Source organism: Oryzias latipes, chromosome 22 (genome assembly GCF_002234675.1).
Source record: "Oryzias latipes chromosome 22, ASM223467v1".
NCBI lineage: Eukaryota > Metazoa > Chordata > Actinopteri > Beloniformes > Adrianichthyidae > Oryzias > Oryzias latipes.
The window spans coordinates 17,792,320-17,810,367 of record NC_019880.2 but is presented as its reverse complement, the minus strand read 5'-3'; the positions used below and the strand labels follow the sequence as shown (position 1 = coordinate 17,810,367).

General features: G+C 38.5%; 1 protein-coding gene across 1 annotated transcript in view; it reads right to left on the bottom strand.

Moving 5' to 3' along the window:
- Positions 1-1,630: 1,630 nt before the first annotated feature.
- Positions 1,631-18,048, bottom strand: part of LOC105357543 (SERTA domain-containing protein 4) — a 35,756-nt gene continuing 19,338 nt past the window's right edge. Inside the window, exons 2-4 of the mRNA XM_011492674.3 lie at positions 13,448-13,620; positions 12,241-12,356; positions 1,631-5,346 (exon numbers count right to left, since the gene is read on the bottom strand). Of these exons, the coding sequence (XP_011490976.1) occupies positions 4,513-5,346; positions 12,241-12,356; positions 13,448-13,601 (1,104 nt within the window). The 5' untranslated portion in view covers positions 13,602-13,620 and the 3' untranslated portion in view covers positions 1,631-4,512. The remainder of the gene's footprint in view (positions 5,347-12,240; positions 12,357-13,447; positions 13,621-18,048) is intronic.

Below are 18,048 nucleotides of genomic sequence, written 5' to 3'. Positions count from 1 at the left end.
GGAGGAGGGGAGGACCTCTGAGGCTTTGGAGCCAATTTGAGGACCTTGTGATGCAAAACCGGTCCTCGGCAACAGACAGTTCCCATGGCAACTGAGAGCTGCCAAAGTTCCTTGTTGACAAATGCCGACTCCCTTCTCCTTAGCACTCTTCTGCCCGAACGTGCGTGTGTGGCTTTAACCTCAATATGTATAATCTAGGATTGGATGGAAACATTTCATTTGAATGAGTTGAAACACTTTTCTTTCATGAAAAAAGCACAAATTAAATAAAATACTTTCTGTTAAATGAATTCAATTTTTCAATTCAATTCAATTTTATTTGTATAGCCCAAAATCACAACAACAGTCGTCTCGATGGGCTTCGAAGTAAAACATGAACTGAATAAAAAGAGCCTGTTAAATGTGCTAGCCATGTTACTGTGATTATGTAAAGAAATATCTTATTATTTGTTTTGTTCCTTAGTTATTTTATTTGATTTTGTTTTCCTAAATGTTCCAAAATGACAAATTAGGACTCGGCTTTCGTACTTCAGACGCTGTTTTGAACTGAGAAACAGCCACAGTGAAGGATCTGAAGGGGAAGGATTTGGCGTGGAGGCGCGCCGCCTGATCCACACACCCCTGTGGCAGGCGCGTGTCAAGAAGAGAGGATCTTCCATCCGCACCCCGCAACAGAGCTGTCAAGGGGTGCAGACCTGTGATTCTGACCCCCCCTTAACACTTTTCACCTACAACATGCAATAAGGACCCACAATCATAACAGTGCTCTGCAGTGCTGTGCTGCTTTCAAGATCTCCAGGGGAATGTCAGATAAAAGCTCCAAAGAATTAGAAATAATCCACAGATTTAGCCCCATAGTGGCTCAAAAAGAACATTTAAATAATGCTTCAATAAAGAAAGGTGTGACAGCTCCTTTTCAACACGCTGTCTTGAAAATGCCTGCAGATGATTTTTGTAATGGAAGCAGGTGAACATGGAGGGAATATTGAGGTTCTGATGAAAGTCCCTAAAAATACAGCATTCATGCAGTTAAGATGTAAGGATGTGAAAGATCCAGATATGTATATAAACAAATCTATCCTTTTCAACCAGTATCAGTTGAAAAACACGTTTTTTGTAAAAAAAAACAACAAAAAAAAAGTGAAATTGATGGGGAAGTAAATAATTGTTTTTTGTCCAATCACAAGCTTGCTTCTTCCAAGTTAGGTCACTTCCAATTGGCTGAAGGTGAACCACAGTAAAGAATGAGTGTTTTTGTTCACTAAACAAGACCCCCCCCCCCCTTTTTTTACAGCACTTCAAATGTAACCTGAATACAACAAAATGACATTTTTTTAGCTACAAAGAAAAAAAATGCCAAGTTTTAATATTTAAGCTTTTATGTTAACGACATTTATTTTGTTTTTGTTGCTCAAAATAAAATTAAAAATCAGCTTCTGTTTTTAGACGTTTTCATTTAGCTTTAATTAAATAATAAATATGTAGAATGGATTGTATTGGACTGTATGGTGTCACCACAATGTTAGTTGAATCTTTTATATATCCGTTTGTATTGACATGCATACTGAATCATGTTCAAGATACACAGCCGTATGACAATGGAAGGAAAGGCAAAAAGATTGAGGTTTTCTTTTTTTTTTTTTACAACCATCCTTTTAATGATACATTTGTCACAGAACATCACATAAAGTTATTGAAGCACACTTGTACGTGAAAAGTTTTTTCAAATTCTTTTTTTTTTTTTTTACAGAAAATGAACAGGTCGTTTCAGCCCCAAAACAAATATTGCTTTGTCATATTTTTCCATTAACCAACATTGATCTTTTTTTTTTTCTTACTTGTTGCGATGAGCTTACGTAAACAGACCCGATGTCCACTTTTGTACCTGCTGTTGTCATCATCACGGACATAAAAACACGAGGGACGTCAAACTCAAATAACTTGTGCTTTAAACTGCAGTATGCCATAGAGGAGCTATAGAAAAGAAAAACACCTTGTGAAATATTTTTTTAGGATTTTTTACTTTGGTTCAGGTTTGTGATTGAATCTTCCACCCAAAAATACTGTTTTGGATGTGTTGTTGTCTGAGTCATGTGTTCCAGCAGACCAGTTTTCTCCATTTCTGACCGCTGAAATCATCTCATTCCAAGACTTTTAAGCAAACAAACCAAAGTAGGACACATTTCTATACCCTGTACCTCTTTCTGTGTGGACTTTCCAGTTTATTTCTTTTCAGTGGCAACCAAAATTTATCTGAGTTGACGTTTGCTTTTAAAAATTCTGTTCCGAGGACATTAGAAGGAATGGAGGGAAATGTGTATTTTTGAGGGACCAAAATATAACAAATGAAATCATGAGCACAATTTCTGAAAGAACTACGTACAAACTCAAGAATTCAAACGAATTTTGAAGAGGGTAAATATCCCACTGGCATCACATACCTTGAATTATTTTATAGATGAGACCAAATGCTACGCTGTCAGTGACTCAGAGTAGCTACCATCAGTGTGCTTTAGTGTTTGTGCAAAGCTGGAGGCCATGGAGGCCATGCAGAGGATCACAATGGAACTCCATCTACACCAAACTTTACCAACAAACTAAAATGCTTGATTATCTCTGATGGAACCAGGAGGATGTGTGTTTGTGTGTCCTGATCCGAGGACACACAAACAGGTTGTTTCTAAAATGTCTCAAAACATTTGCAGAAGTTATTGATCTGCTGGTGTGATTTACAGCGCTCCCTTCATGTGTTTTTGGAATTGTAAACACTATTTTTGGGGGGAAATAGTCGGAATGTTTTGCAGATGCTTTGAACTTGTCTGGAGTTGTTTGCATTGATTTACATGAGAAACTTTTGTCAATTCACTGGGAGTTCAATCGATTTAAGCAAGATTTAAATCGATGAGAAAACTGCAATAATTACATTTCAGTTAGTTTGACTTGTGAGATACTATGGAAGTTTGGTTTTGAGGGTCAACTTCAAGCTCAGCATTTGTCCTGTACATAAAGCTACAGGGTTTAACTGTTTGATGAATTCAGCTTTGCACACCAGAACGTTTCCAGAAACGAAATAATCCAGACTTTGGAACAGACTGATAGACGTCTGTTTTTCTTTGCAGGAAAATCAAATCAAAAATCAAATTTCTTATTGTTTTCAAGCACTGAAGGTCATATCACCTTGTTCTACCTGCAAATAATGACAATTCGTTCCAACCAACGTTGTGTTTTTCATCTCAGGGTAATCTATAAACAACTGTGATTCAAAAGGAAAGATGTGACAAAGTCTTCTGTTTATGTCTTAAGATTTGCGATTTATTCGACTCATTTTAAAGGAGCTTTCTACAAAGCGTCTTTCAAACAGTACATGCGTGTGTTCCTCCTAAATTCATCTTCATTCTGCAGATTAAACCACACAGCTGTCACAAAAAAATGGATATAAAAGAGTTTTGACCGTTTTAACACCTAATTTGTTGCCTCTAGGTTAACCAATTTGTTTCCCCAAAGTGTTTATTACTGTTTTCTTGATACTTTTGCACTTTTCAAGAAATTCTGAGAGAAAAAAACCAAACAAGGTTTTTCTTGGATGATGAATATTAAGACAGGAATGATCAAGTGATAAACTTCTGTCGTTCAAAGCTGAAGGTGTTTGTGCTTTTTTTTCTTCTTCTTCTTTTTTAGCAAAGGATTTTGCTTGAAATCATGCATTTTGATGTAGAAACAAACACTTGAGGTGAGGATATTTGCTTCTGACTCCTAAACAAAAACATTTACAAGCTCCTCTGCATCTAACGACATGCTCCTATCCCGTTATATGCCGAAGCAGTCATTGATTATGCAAAGTAGCCACTTAGTAACTCAAACAATCACATAAACACACAATATACATGTATTCGGGAAAAACACTAAGGCACTTTTCTTTGCAAGTTAACAATTCATATGATTGTGTTGTCATAAAGTAATCTGAATTTTACACGCTGCAGCACATGCTGATGCCTGAGACTGCCACAAAAAGAAACAGGCACGCAGAGATATGAGTGGATTAATCAACAGAACTGGCTAAAATCCTTTTTTTTTAATGCTACATCATATTCTGCAAACACACACCTCCAAGCAGACAACCCGTTCATTCTGGGATTTGTTTAGGGTCCTGAAAGACCGTTGCACCAATAAGAGGCCCCACATGGGAGGCTGTTGTGCTTGAATAGCCTTGATTCAGTGCAATAGCAAGCTTCACTTCACATTTGCGCTTTAAGATCCCCTGATATGTGATCTCGTATTTTAGAAATGTTTTAAAACGGCGCTGTCGGGGAAAAAACCAGAGCTTTCAGGTTTTCCTTCATCAAACAGAGAAGGGCCTCTGTCTGCGTGCCACATGTCAGACCTTTAACGTCCACATGACTTGGCATTATTAAAGTAAACAGATCGCTTGGTTTGCAAAACGAGAGAAATGGTTTCCAACTGATTGCAGATGCGGCCGTCGGTGCATTTTCCTCCGGTGTTGATCGTTTGGGGTTACTGTCTATGGGCTCTGCGGCGCCACAAGCGAAATCTCTGGCTTTCTTCGTCTGAACCCCAAAGACACGGACTCGTACCTTTCTCCTCTTCCTCGTCCTCTTCCTCCTCTCCGTTTTCCTCTGGTTCGTCTCCTTCCTCCTCCACATGGCAGTTGTCCTTCTTCTTGTGTTTGTGACCCAGAGCCTGTCTGACTTTGTCTTTAACATCAACACAGGGGCCCGACTGCTCTTGTTCGTCGTCTTCTTCATCCACCTCTGCCCGATGTTCTTCCTCTTCATTCTCCTCCTCCTCCTCAGCATCCTCATCCTCGTCGTCATCAACAACCATGGTTAGGCCTAGCTTGCTGTGGCCGGCTAGCTGGAAGAATGAAGAGGAGTGTGGTGTGGGGGGGCAGCTGGAGAGAGCTGCGTCGTACATGGAGAAGGGGAAGTGGATGTAGTGGCCTGCAGCGGCGGCCGCAGCGTAGATGCAGCAGCAGGTCTGGGCGCAGTCGGGCCGCAGTTCCCCCTGTACTCCGCCGACTGTCCGCAAGCGCTTGCGCAGTGGCGGCCTGGCCTGGGGGGCTAAGCAGATCCGGGAGGGCATGGCTCTGTGAAGCAGCTGGTGGGCGGGCCCGGCGCCGGCCGGGAGGATGCAGGGGCCAGCAGTGAAGGGGGGGCCCGGGGGAAAGCACAAGTCACTGCTCTGGAGCAGGATCTCAGCTCGCAGACGCCGGAGGAGGTTATTCACGAGGACGGAGCGGCGCAGGAATAACTCGGGGTCGTCGATGAATCGCATCTTCTCCAGGGAGAGGCGGAGCACGTGAGCACGCTCCTCCAGAACCGGTGCAACCTGAGAGAAGACACAGAGAAACTTTATACACATCGTCATATCTGTGTTAGATAATCAGACAGTGACAGATTAGTGAACTCAAGTCACTGCTAGACTGTAACACACATGAATAAATGACAAAACCGTTCAGTGCATCTGATCCACAAGCGTCTTCACATTAACCCTTGTGCTATCTTAGATGACCCCACCCTTACATTGACGTGTTCTTCCTACCATGATAAAGGAGGATAAAGGTAGAAAGATTTCATGTAATCCATGGACACCAGTGAAGATCACACATCATTGAAGAAAAAAGGTTCAGCGCACTGTCTGGTGGGTCTAGATGACCCAACTCCCAATGTTAGGATAGCACAAGGGTTAAAGCAGCTACACTGATTCCAATAACTCAGGTGAAAATATCAAAGATGGTGAAATGTTGTAAAATGAATTATCTAGATTGCATTTCTGGAAGACTTTCTCAAGCGGGTCTAGATGACCCAACTCCCAATGTTAAAGTGCCTAGGATAGCACAAGGGTTACACGCATTAAAGAGCAGAGACGTGTCAAGCATTCACATTGGAGAAACTCAAACGTATGTGATGAGGGACACCAATCCCACAGCTTGTCATATATAAAAAAAAGAGACTTAAAAAGAGATCTTAAAAAAGAAAACAAAGAAAGAGATCAGTAACTAATATTCAGAAAAATGTAAATATTTACAAAATAAATGTCTCATTATAAAAAGTATGTATAAGAGGTGTAGCACTATAGTAAAATTGTATACTATATTGTATGCGGAAAAAAAACATGTGTTGTTATATAATAAGTAGTTTGAAAGTAGGGCTGCACGATATGAGGAAAACTTGCGATATGCGATATTAGTGATCAATATTGCGATAACGATAAATTTGCGGTAAATAAACAAATAGAAAAATAAACAAAAACATCATTCCCATTTCATTGCAACAGTTCAAAAATTATACTCCAAATGACCCTCATCGACATGGGGGACAAACGTCAGGGTGGCTAACCCTGGTCCTCAAGAGCCTCAACCCTGTCTGTTTTCCAATTCTCCCTAGACTGCTCGATAATGATAACCAAAATCAGGTGTGTTCAGTCAATCAGGATGTGAAATCACTTGAGTCAGCCAATCAACAGCAAGCTGGTTAAGGAGAGCTGGAAAACAGGCAGGGTTGAGGCTCTTCAGGACCAGGGTTAACATAATAGGCCTCCATCTGATTGGTCAACAATGGGAAGGCGTCCATCTGATTGGTCAAAGCATAAAGGGATTTATTTGATTCCTTAAATGCTTCAAGCTGCTAGAAGATCGTTTTAACACATTTTGGGTTTGCGATTTATTTCGATATTCGCCGTCTTTTGCGATATGCATATTGCAGAGCTGGATATTGCGATAACGATAAATTTGCGGTATATTGTGCAGGCCTATTTGAAAGGGTACATTTTTAAAGTTATACAAAGTTAAATGAGGAACTATTAGAGCAAACAGAACCTAAGTTCAGTATATAGACTAGAAATAGTTTGTTTGCTTTAGTTTTTCAACATTTTATATTTCATGTAAATTTGACGTCACTGTTAAACCTCGATAATTTTCTATTCTATTCTATTCCATTCTATTCTATTCTATTCTATTCTATTCTATTCTATTCTATTCTATTCTATTCTATTCTATTCTATTCTATTCTATTCAAAGAGAGATAGAAAGAGAACAAGAGACTTGATATCTCCAAAAATGTTGTAAAATTTTGGGATGAAATAGCCTGTCAGTTTAAAAAAAATTGTTTTCTTTTCATTTCCACAAATCAACAAAAATAAAAGGTGTTCTGACATGAAAGGGAACCGAAAAAGTAAACGTGTTTCTTTACATTTTTTGGATAAACAATTTTAGAGTACTTATATCTTATAAGTACTATTATTTTTTTTAGTATTTATCTTATTCATTTCATTTTCTCCTTTCGGGGTCACAGGGCTGCTGGAGCCTATCCCGGCCACTTGTGGGCAAAGGTAGTGGACACCCTGGACAGGTCGGCAGTCTGTCGCAGGGTAGAATGTCCCCAATCACGCACCCATTCACTCTCACATTCACACCTACAGACAAATTAGAGTTACCAATTAACCTATAAAGCATGTTTTTGGACGGTGGGAGGAAGCCAGAGACCCCAGAGAGAACCCACGCATGCACGGGGAGAACATGCAAACTCCACACAGAAAGGTCCCCCATTGATGCTGTTTCAGGTCCCCCAGCCAGGACTTGAACCAGGGGACTTCTTGCTGTGGGGCGAGAGTGCTAACCACGGCCCCACCGTGCATATATAGAAAAATACTTAAACAGATTTCTCATGTTCCATCAGCTGCACAAATGAAGCAGATACCTTCTGTGGATGGGAAAGCAATGAGAACGTTTGAATGTCGAAATGGCGGCCACACCAAGCCATCAAGATGGCTGCTGCTGCTGCCTGCTGCTGCTAAATGGCCTTCTACAATCATACTAAAATCTACATGATCCAATGGAATTACACTGATCTACAGCCTTCAAGTGCCTAATTTACAAACTCTTAAAATATCTGAAGAATATTCCGAGTTAAAGCTGGATATTCGGTGGAATATTGGGGAATCAATCCACAGGCCTGTTCAGCCTGAAGAACACCTGAACCATCAAGACAAAGCAGCCTCACCAAACCTATCTACTAACTTGGACACGTGTGAGTAGTTTGGACTGTAAAAACAATGGCAACCAAAAAATTGTCAGAAGAGATGGAGGAAATTAAAAAATCACTATCCTTTATGAGTTCTGAGATAAGTAAAGTTGTGACTCAGCAAAAAAGTCTCATGGATCTCCCTGAGGATATCAGGCAACTGAAAGAAATAATTATTCAAAAAGACCACAAGATTGAACTCCTGGAGCAAAGGATTGATGATCTGGAACAACTAGCAAAAAACAAAGATGTTATCATCACTGGATTTGAAACTAAACATCGCAGTTATGCCAAAGTAGCATCTGGAGTGGATGAAGGTGAGGACGCTCCTACAGAGGAATTAAAGTCACTGGAACAACAACTCCTGCAATTTCTGAACACAAAGAATATCACTCTGGAAAAGCAAAACATCTCCAGCTGCTACACGATTCCAAACAAAAATCCTAAAATGAAACCATCTGTTGTTGTGCAGGTAATCTCTGTAAAGCAAAAAATTGAGCTACTGAGACAATCAAAAAAATTAAAAGGCTCTGGAGTTTACATAAACGAAAGTCTTACAAAAAAAAATGCAGAAATAGCAAGATGTGCTCGACTGCTAAAGAAGCAAAACAAAATTCAAGCAACTTGGACCAGGAATGGGAAAATTTACATCAGACCCAACGGGGTGGAATCTACACGCTCAATGATGATAAGGAACATGAAAGAACTGGACCGTTTCAAATGACTGACATAAGAAGGTATGCTGGGATCGGGTTTGGGACTGTTCAAACTGGACTGGATGCCTGATAATTATGACAGACAATACAATGAAAAATAAAACAAGTTGCAAAGTTAACTCAGCTACAAAGGATCACTTATTGCTGTGTACAGAAAATCAGTCTGATTCATACATCCAAGATCAATCTGAAAACACAAAGCATGACTTTGAAAATGACATTGACCCGGACTCAAACTATTATAATGATCTTGAAATTAGTTGTAATTATTATACAGTGGAACAGTTTAACAGCAATGTGGACATTCAAGAAGGCTTATCAGTTATTCACTTCAACAGCAGAAGTTTATATAAGAATTTTTCTTCTATAGAATTGTTTCTTAAATCTTTAAAAAGATTTAATGTGATTGCTGTATCAGAAACTTGGCTTGATGATAACAAGATGGTGGAAGTCAACCTTGAGGGGTACGAGCTTTATACTACCAATAGAAATAAAAGAAAAGGTGGAGGAGTGGCTTTATACATTGAACAAACAATAAATAGCAAAATTGTCGATGAATTATCTTACACTATTGATAATGTTCTGGAATGTATCACAGTAGAAATAGAAGATGGTCTTTCAAAAAAGATATGGATTAGTTGTGTGTATAGACCACCGGGAACAAATATGGCCAACTTCAATGAAAAAATGTCTGAAGTTTTAAATACTATGGGCACAAATAAAATAAAAATAGTATGTGGTGACTTTAACATAGATTTAATCAATCCAACTGGTTTAAATCAAACAAGAGAGTTCATCAACTCAATGTATGGCAACTGTTTATGCCCAATAATTAATAAGCCTACACGTATAACCACAGAATCAGCAACGTTGCTAGATAACATATTCACAAATAGAACTGATAAAGAAATTTTGGGAGGCCTTTTGTTTTGTGATATTACTGATCACTTGCCTGTGTTTGCAGTGTTGAAAAATGTGTCTTCAAAGAAAATGTATACACATTTGGATAAGGTGTTGCAGTTCTGATAACATTGATTCATTTAGGAGGGCTCTATGTAATCAAACATGGAATGAAATCTATGCTTCTACCAATGTGAATGAAGCTTATGATGCTTTTCTGCATCGATACATAGAGCTTTATAATTTAAACTGTCCAAAAATTAAAATTAGTCATAAAAAAAATAACGAAAAGCCTTGGATAACCAAAGGTATTGAAAAGGCTTGTAAAAAGAAAAATGCACTATACAGACAGTTTGTAAGAGAAAAAAGTAAAGAAGCAGAAAATACATATAAAAATTATAAAAATAAATTGGTGAATATAATAAGAAATTCTAAAAAACAGTATTATCATAAGTTAATTGAGCAACACAAATTACACATGCAAGAGACTTGGAAAATAATAAACAAATTAACCAAAAAAAACAATAAGAAACAAGAGTATCCAAGTTATTTTAAAAAAAATGATATTCAGATCAGAAACCCAATGCTTATTGCAAATGAATTAAATGAATACTTTGCTAATGTTGGAAATAAACTTGCAATGGAAATAAAAGAGCCAATAAAGAAGTTGAAAGAACTTAGTATCCAATCAAACAAGTTCTCAATGTTTCTGTCTGAGGTTAGTTCAAATGAAATACTAGAAATTGTAAGAACATTTCAAAATAAAAGATCCAAAGATTGGAATGACATTGATATGTCATTAATTAAAAACACAATTGAGTTCATTGTTGAACCACTAACTCATATATTTAACATGTCTTTTAGGGAGGGCATTTTTCCAAATAACATGAAAATAGCAAAAATTATTCCCATTTTTAAAAATGGAGATCGCCATATATTTACAAATTACAGACCAATTTCATTATTATCCCAATTCTCCAAGATATTAGAAAAACTTTTTGTTAAAAGAATGAACAATTTTATTGGAAAGTTTAATTTATTGCATGAGGATCAATATGGTTTTAGGGCTGGTAGATCTACTTCAATGGCGATAATGCATCTAGTTGATCATATTTCTTCCTCGATAGAGAAGAAGAAATTTACTGTAGGCGTTTTTGTTGATCTTCAAAAAGCATTTGATACATTAAATCACACTATGTTACTTAGTAGGTTACAGAAATATGGTTTTAGAGGAATAGCATATTCCTGGTTAGAAAGTTATCTTATTAACAGATGTCAGTATGTTTATTTCAATAACGAAAAATCTGATATGTGTCCTGTTACATGTGGAGTACCCCAGGGGTCCCTATTGGGTCCTATATTATTTATTTTATACATAAACAACCTTTGTAAAGTTTCTGATTTGTTAAATTGTGTTTTATATGCTGACGACACTACTTTGTATTTATCTGGAGATAACCTGGAAAAGCTTCTTTCAGACATAACAAAAGAATTATCCATAATCAAACAATGGTTTGATTCAAACAAACTGTCTTTAAATCAAAATAAAACCAAGTACATTATATTTGGCTATAGAAAACGGGAAAACATCTCTGAGTTAAAAATTGAGGATGTTGTTCTTGAAAGAGTAAATGAAATAAAATTTCTGGGAGTAATCTTGAATCATACATTATCATGGAAACCACACATAACTTATATTCTCTCTAAATTGTCCAAATCATTAGCCATCCTACATAAAGTCAAATATTTTTTAAACACAGCTACATTGTATATTCTATATTGTTCCTTCATGATTCCTTATTTGACCTATTGTTTAGAAATCTGGGGGCATAGTTACAAGTCAAATACAAAACCTATTTTTATTCTGCAAAAAAAAGCAATTAGAATTGTAAACCACTCTTCATACAATCAATCCACAAAACAAATATTTCCTAAATTAAGGGCAATAAAATTTTATGATTTAGTTTATCTTAGTACTGGAATTTTTATGTTTAAAGTTAAAAAACAATGTGTACCTGCCAAAATACTGAGTTTGTTCGAAATAAAAGTTGATAATTATGATTTTCGAGGTAAAGATATGTTTAAAAAGAAAGTGGTCAGAACTAACGCATTAAGAAATAGTGTTTTTGTTCAGGGGGTCAACATGTGGAATTTATTATCAGACGAACTGAAAAATGCAAAATCCATACTGCACTTTAAGAAAATGTATAAAGTTAAAATGTTTCAAAAATACCTTCTGGACTGAGAGACTTTGGTGGTTGTGAGGTCATTTTGAGAAGTGTTTGTTTTGTTTTTGGTTTTTTCATCTTTTTTCTTTTCTGATTTAAGGTTCTAACAGTTTGTAGGTAGATGTAATGTTTGTATTCAGGGTTGGGGAAATAAGCCTTGGCTTCACCCAACACCTTTTTCGGTTAATTTTGTTCAATGTTTATGTTATGTTTATTTATTTATTATTATTATTATTATTATTTTCAATGTTTATGTTGACATTGATCAGTGTCAATGTTTATGTTGATGTTTTTAAGTTTGTTTGTTTAACTTAACCGAAATAAAGTTTCTCTCACAATGTCCATCAGATAACTCACAGTGTGGCAGTAGGACCTGAAGCTGAAAGGTGACTCCTCTTCATCCACAAACTTCCTCTTGAAGTAAGCGATCCTCGATACGGAGACATGGTCAGGAGCTCGTCTACAGTGAGCTTCTGCAGAGAGAAAGTGAAGGCTTTAGTCAAACTGGGTGCTGGTTTAATTTCCTATTGTTCTTCTTCATTGATGTAAAATGATGTGAACATTTGGGAACAAATATCAAGGCACAGAATCATCAGATGATCACATAAAAGGTGAGAGGAGATTTGTCTACATTGTTGAGAAGAACACATCAACATTACTGCTTCGTGTAAAAGCTGCTCAGTAAATGCTGATGAGGTACAATTACAGTTTCTGAGTGGTAAAAACCTACAAGCAGCATTAACAACCCCTTCATTTCTGACGTTATTTCCAATTAAATACAAATATTCTTCAATGTTTTCCTCCATTCAAGGTGATGCTGAATCTAGTGGAGTCATGGATTTAATGGTAGGTTGTGAATTAGGGATATCCGGCATGAAGGGGTTAAGTCTGTCAATCAGAAACATTTCAGATTTGGTTTTGGAAAAGGAGGAATACAAGATGGAAGAATGACAGCGAGTCAGCCTGCGACATAAACGCCTGCGTGCTCAACACCAAACTTGCATTCTGGTTTATGGAAACAGTTATGGTGCTCATCAAAAATATCTTCAGAAAAATGGTCTCTGTCCAGCAAGTGGGAGCCATCTGTCAGGGCTCTTGAGAGCTACCAATCAGATCGCACATGCGGCCGGATTTCTCTATAACGTCTTCAAAAAGGCAAAAGGAGTTTATGTTGGGATAAAGGCTCTATTCTAATGCAATGGGAGTTTTAGTGTAGGGAGCAATAAATCCTTGTGAGGATGATGATTAAACCAAAATCAGACTTTTTGCTGATAATTTGGTAAACTGTGTGAAAGCTTTGGTGTGTGTATGAGCATTAGAGAGCAGCGTGACCAGCTTCCCTGAACAGATACAGTAAATCCCATAATATAATGCAGTGTTTGTTGTGAAAACTGTGGTAAAGATGGCACACAATATTGCATTTGGGATTGTTACATTTTGGGGTTCAAACACTGAAAAGGCTTAAAAAGTGGGTGTTTATGCTGTGGCCTCTAAGAGAAAATGAAAAGGAGAATTGGTGCAATCCAAGCAAAAAGTCAGTCCTGAGCTTTGTCTGTGCGCACACCTTGTGTGAACTGCTCCTCGGTGCTGCGTGGTACAGCGCGACTCGACAGGCAGGCCTTAGCGAAGCGCTCCGACTCCCAAATGGGGGGGAACGTGGAGGGCGGAGGGTTTCCCTCTGCATCCAAGAAAGGATTCATGGACAAGACGAGGGTCATCTCTCTCTCCGATCGTGGTCTGAGAAGAAGCAGAGTGAAGCTCAGATCAGTCAGTGGAATAAACCTCTTTGGTTTACGCTCTTGTTGTGGTTAAATATTCATGCACATTATTACCCATCGCTGTATTTCTATAAACCTCAAAAGCGTACACTTCCCTCCTAAAGGAGTCCATTTTAACAAGCTTTCTATCTGCTTCTGGCAAACACACAGCTGTTGAGAAAGGAGGAGTTGCATGACGAACGTGTGTGTGCACCAACAAACACACACACACACACACACAGCAAACTGTCAGATGGCTGCTCTGTTGTGAGGCTCACAGATGGAGACATGACACCCACTCTCACCACCAATTCCCTATTAACTCCCTGTTAGTAGAGGCAGCGAGATGTTTGACACCAGTTTGTTCAACGAAATGAATCTGACTCATCCTATTGAACCCGGACGCTTCAGTCAATCATCTCAGAAACCCGTAGGTCCAACTCTCGGGGCAAACATCTTTCCTGATGGTGTAATGCTGTTTGCCGTTAATTAACACCGAGTTTGATCACTTCTTTATGCAAAACAACCAAAAATGTGATCCGAAAGAATTTAATGTTTGAAAAGAAAACGATGCAGACAGGGAGACGCACTAGTGCAACACATTGCTTGGCAGAGAGCAGCACTAATCTGCCAACTGAGCCTTTTCAATCTGAAAACAGAGGCCTACTGTGCAGCCAGCGAGAGGCCCGAGAGCCTCAGCCTGTCTGAGGTTCTGTGGATCCACAGAGGAGAAAAAGGAAAAGCTCTGTGTCCTTTTGATCACAGTGAATGGCTGTCATCTGGTCCTCTGCTAATTTCTCCCCTTCATGCAGAATGCAAAGCCAGCTGTGAGAGAATCGGCAAGCCAGACCTTCTTGTCAACACCTTTCCTTCTCAAAGCCTTTGCTTCCCCTCCTCCACCTGACAGCACAAACACGCATCATCATCCGCCAGCCATTTTAGCAGCCCCAACCGAGGCGACGTCTCAGCCTCACCCCTGTTGGGGACCTGATTAAAATGTCCATTTCAATAAGCTCCCAGCTTTGCTTGGCTGAACAGTTTTATTTGTCTGTAATGCTTTTCCAGTGTTTGCCTCCAACTGACTAATCAGCCACAGGAACCTCACATCAGACCCTCCTTGCAGTGTTTCATCCACCCAGCTGCAGAAACCACCGGATTACACAGAGCAGCACTGCATCTTTCATCACTATGACATGTTTTAAGATCAAAAGATGACAGCAACTTAAACTGCATTTTTAACACAAAACAAATCAATTCACAGACATACATTTCTTCAAACTTAAAACAGATCAACGTTTGCAACTTGAGGTCACTTGCATAGTTTACACTTTTTTTTTTTAAATAAAAGTTTTGCTACACATACAACTGTTACTAAGTCGTTTGTTTGGCTTTAGCTTCCCTTATCTGTTGAAGTATTGATATTAACATCAGTTTAATCTAAAATAAAATGGAAATATATTCATTTATGCTGTCAAATGTTGCAAATTTCAAAAAAAGCCAAAAAACAAACAAACTATAGAACAGGGTAGCTCATGTTGAAAGACATGTGGGCAAAGATAAATAAAACAAAAAAATACAATTAAAATTTTTTAAAATCCGTCAGCGAATAATCACCCATACAATATGATTGACACTTTCATGTTCGTGCACTGTACATGCAAGTTTACCACACTGAGGGCACATTCTGCCATGATCGGAAAGCCGCTGCCAGCCCCACTGAAGATATGTTGTATAATATACACACACACATATATATGTATAAACTTTTTAACGCCCCTCCCACCCTCCATGGGTGGTTTCTCCTCCAAGCTCGGGTCCTCTACCAGAGGCCTGGGAGCTTGTGGTCCTGCTCAGTATCTTAGCAGTTCCTAGCACTGCACTTTTCTGGACTGAGAGGTCTGAGGTCTTTCCAGGTATCTGTTGTAGCCACTCCTCCAGCTTGGGGGTTACTGCCCCGAGTGCTCCAATTACCACAGGCACCACTGTCACCTTCACTTTCCATGCTTTCTCCAGTTCTTCTCTGAGTCCCTGGTATTTCTCCAGTTTCTCATGTTCCGAACATCTAACATGAAGGAGTCCCTCCAATTGGTCAAATGCATAAATGAATTTATTTAATTTCTTAAATACTTTAAGCTGCCAAAAGGTTGTTTTAGCACATTTCAGTCAGACAACTCTTGCAGTAAGAAATATTTATTTGACATACTTAATTTTCCACATTCTTTAAGTTGGCATTCACATCTTTTTCGTTTGGCATAAGGCTCCGTTCAATTCCATGAGAAATTTCCATAAAACTTTCGGGTAACAAAACCCCCCTTTTAAGGAGCCCACAGGTGGAAGCCGGGGAGGAGGGAGGGGCGAAGAATGAGCGCTGAAGGTAAGAAAGAGAATGAACAGCTGCGCACCTGGGCTTAAATAGGACGCTGAGCAGGTGAGTTAATTGACTAAACCGCCCTAGGGTAGTTACCTGTAAAACACTGCTCGAGTATCTGCCTGAAATACGACAAGTCGTCATTTAAGGTTGCCATTTAGGACCATTCTCACCATCTTTTGCGTTACTGCACAGCTTGATCACGCGATAAAAATAAATTTGCGATTTAGTGTGCAGACCTAATTTATGTGTATATTCTATTACGAGTTTTTCGTTGTAAAAGTAGCTCATAAGCCAAACAAGTGTGAGTACTCCCGCTCTAAATAGTCAGTCAAAATAACCCAAAATTTGTAGCTTTAAACTCTAACAGGTATGACTAGGTATGAATTTGGAGTCAAACTTTGTTCTTAAGAATAAGAATCTTTTATTATCATTATGCAGTGCATAATGAATTTATTTTCAAGCAGCTCTTTTCAATAAATACAAGTACGAGTGAAAAAGACTGTACAGTAAAATAAAATAAAGTTGCACAAAGAATTTTAAATGCAACAAGACAAGAGCCCTGAGCTGAGTCCACGCGCCGCCATCTTCAGTCACTTGACACTTTATGGACACAGGATTTAGAGCACATGATAATAAACTGTCACGACTACAGTTTATTTAGGGGTCCCCTTTAAAAATGATTCGATTCATATCATGATTTGTGGGTAACCCTTGTGCTAACCCATGGGGTCAAGATGACCATTGACGTGTTAGTCCTAACATGGTGGATAAAGGTGGAGAGGATTTCATGTAATCCATGGACACCAGTGAGGTTCACAAATCATTGAAGAAAAAAGGTTCAGAGCACCGTCTAGTGGGTCTAGATGACCCAACTCCCAATGTTAAAATGCCTAGGACAGCATAAGAGTTAATGATACCATTCATAGTCGATTTTGGTTCATTTTGAACAATCCGATTCACTGACCTAAGGTCAATCGAAGACATCTTTAACCAAAACTTCAACCAAATACCTGATACTGAACAGTACAGGTGAAGTTCAGCCCACTGTTGTTTTTCTCCCTCAAAATAATACAAGCAGAACATTAATAGAACGTTCTAGCTCACTGTATGATCACATGTCTTTGCTAAATTCAAAGTGTTTCCACACATTAGACTGTGACGACGGCTTGATCATTTTTTGCTGCCATCACATGTGTTTTGTCTGCTGTGATGCACTTGGTTGTTTTTATGTTATAGTTATTGTCATCAGATCAAAAACAACTCAGACCAGTAATGATTTTGTAACACTGCAGGCGGTAGCTGTGATGGTTCAGGAATCTCTCAAACTGTTCAAGTCACCAACACTGGATCCAGTAAAACAGCCTAAAACAAAGACACTTCCTCCTCTATGTTTGAAAGTTTGTGTCACACACTGTGTAGCCATTTTTTCACCATTTTGGCAGTGTACACAGATTCTGTAGGACAAACCAAAGATCAGAGATTTATCAGTCCAAAACATTTTCTTCCAGTCTTCAGATGTCCAGTGATGGTGTTTTTTCTTTGCTATATTCTGATGTCCTAACTCTGACTGTAAACCTGCATCTCGTAGTCTTCTCTTCCAAGTAAAACTGAAATTGGCAAACAACAACAACAATGAAGCTCTGCTTGAAGCTGTTATCCTGTGAGCTGCCACTGTCGCAAACATCAGCTCCCAAGTTTGTCCTCTGATTCAGTTGTGACTTTGGGTCTTCCTGTCAGTATTTCCAGAGCTTTTTAGAAAGTGACACAAACTGAACTCACAGACACTTTGACTTTCTGTGCAATTTTTCCCTGCAAAAAAAGCCACGTTTTTCAGTTTTTTTGACAGTCTGTCTCTCCTCCATTGTTTCATTTTTATTTTTGCCATTTTTGAGACAACACACTAGATTCAGCAGAACAACATTGTGAACTGAAGTTCCTGAGGGTTTGGTACCACAGTCTGTTCTAGAACTGCTTTTATTTTGAGGTCATAAGGTCATTTGTGACATTTTAAAAATGTTTAATTTTGTCTGTGTATAT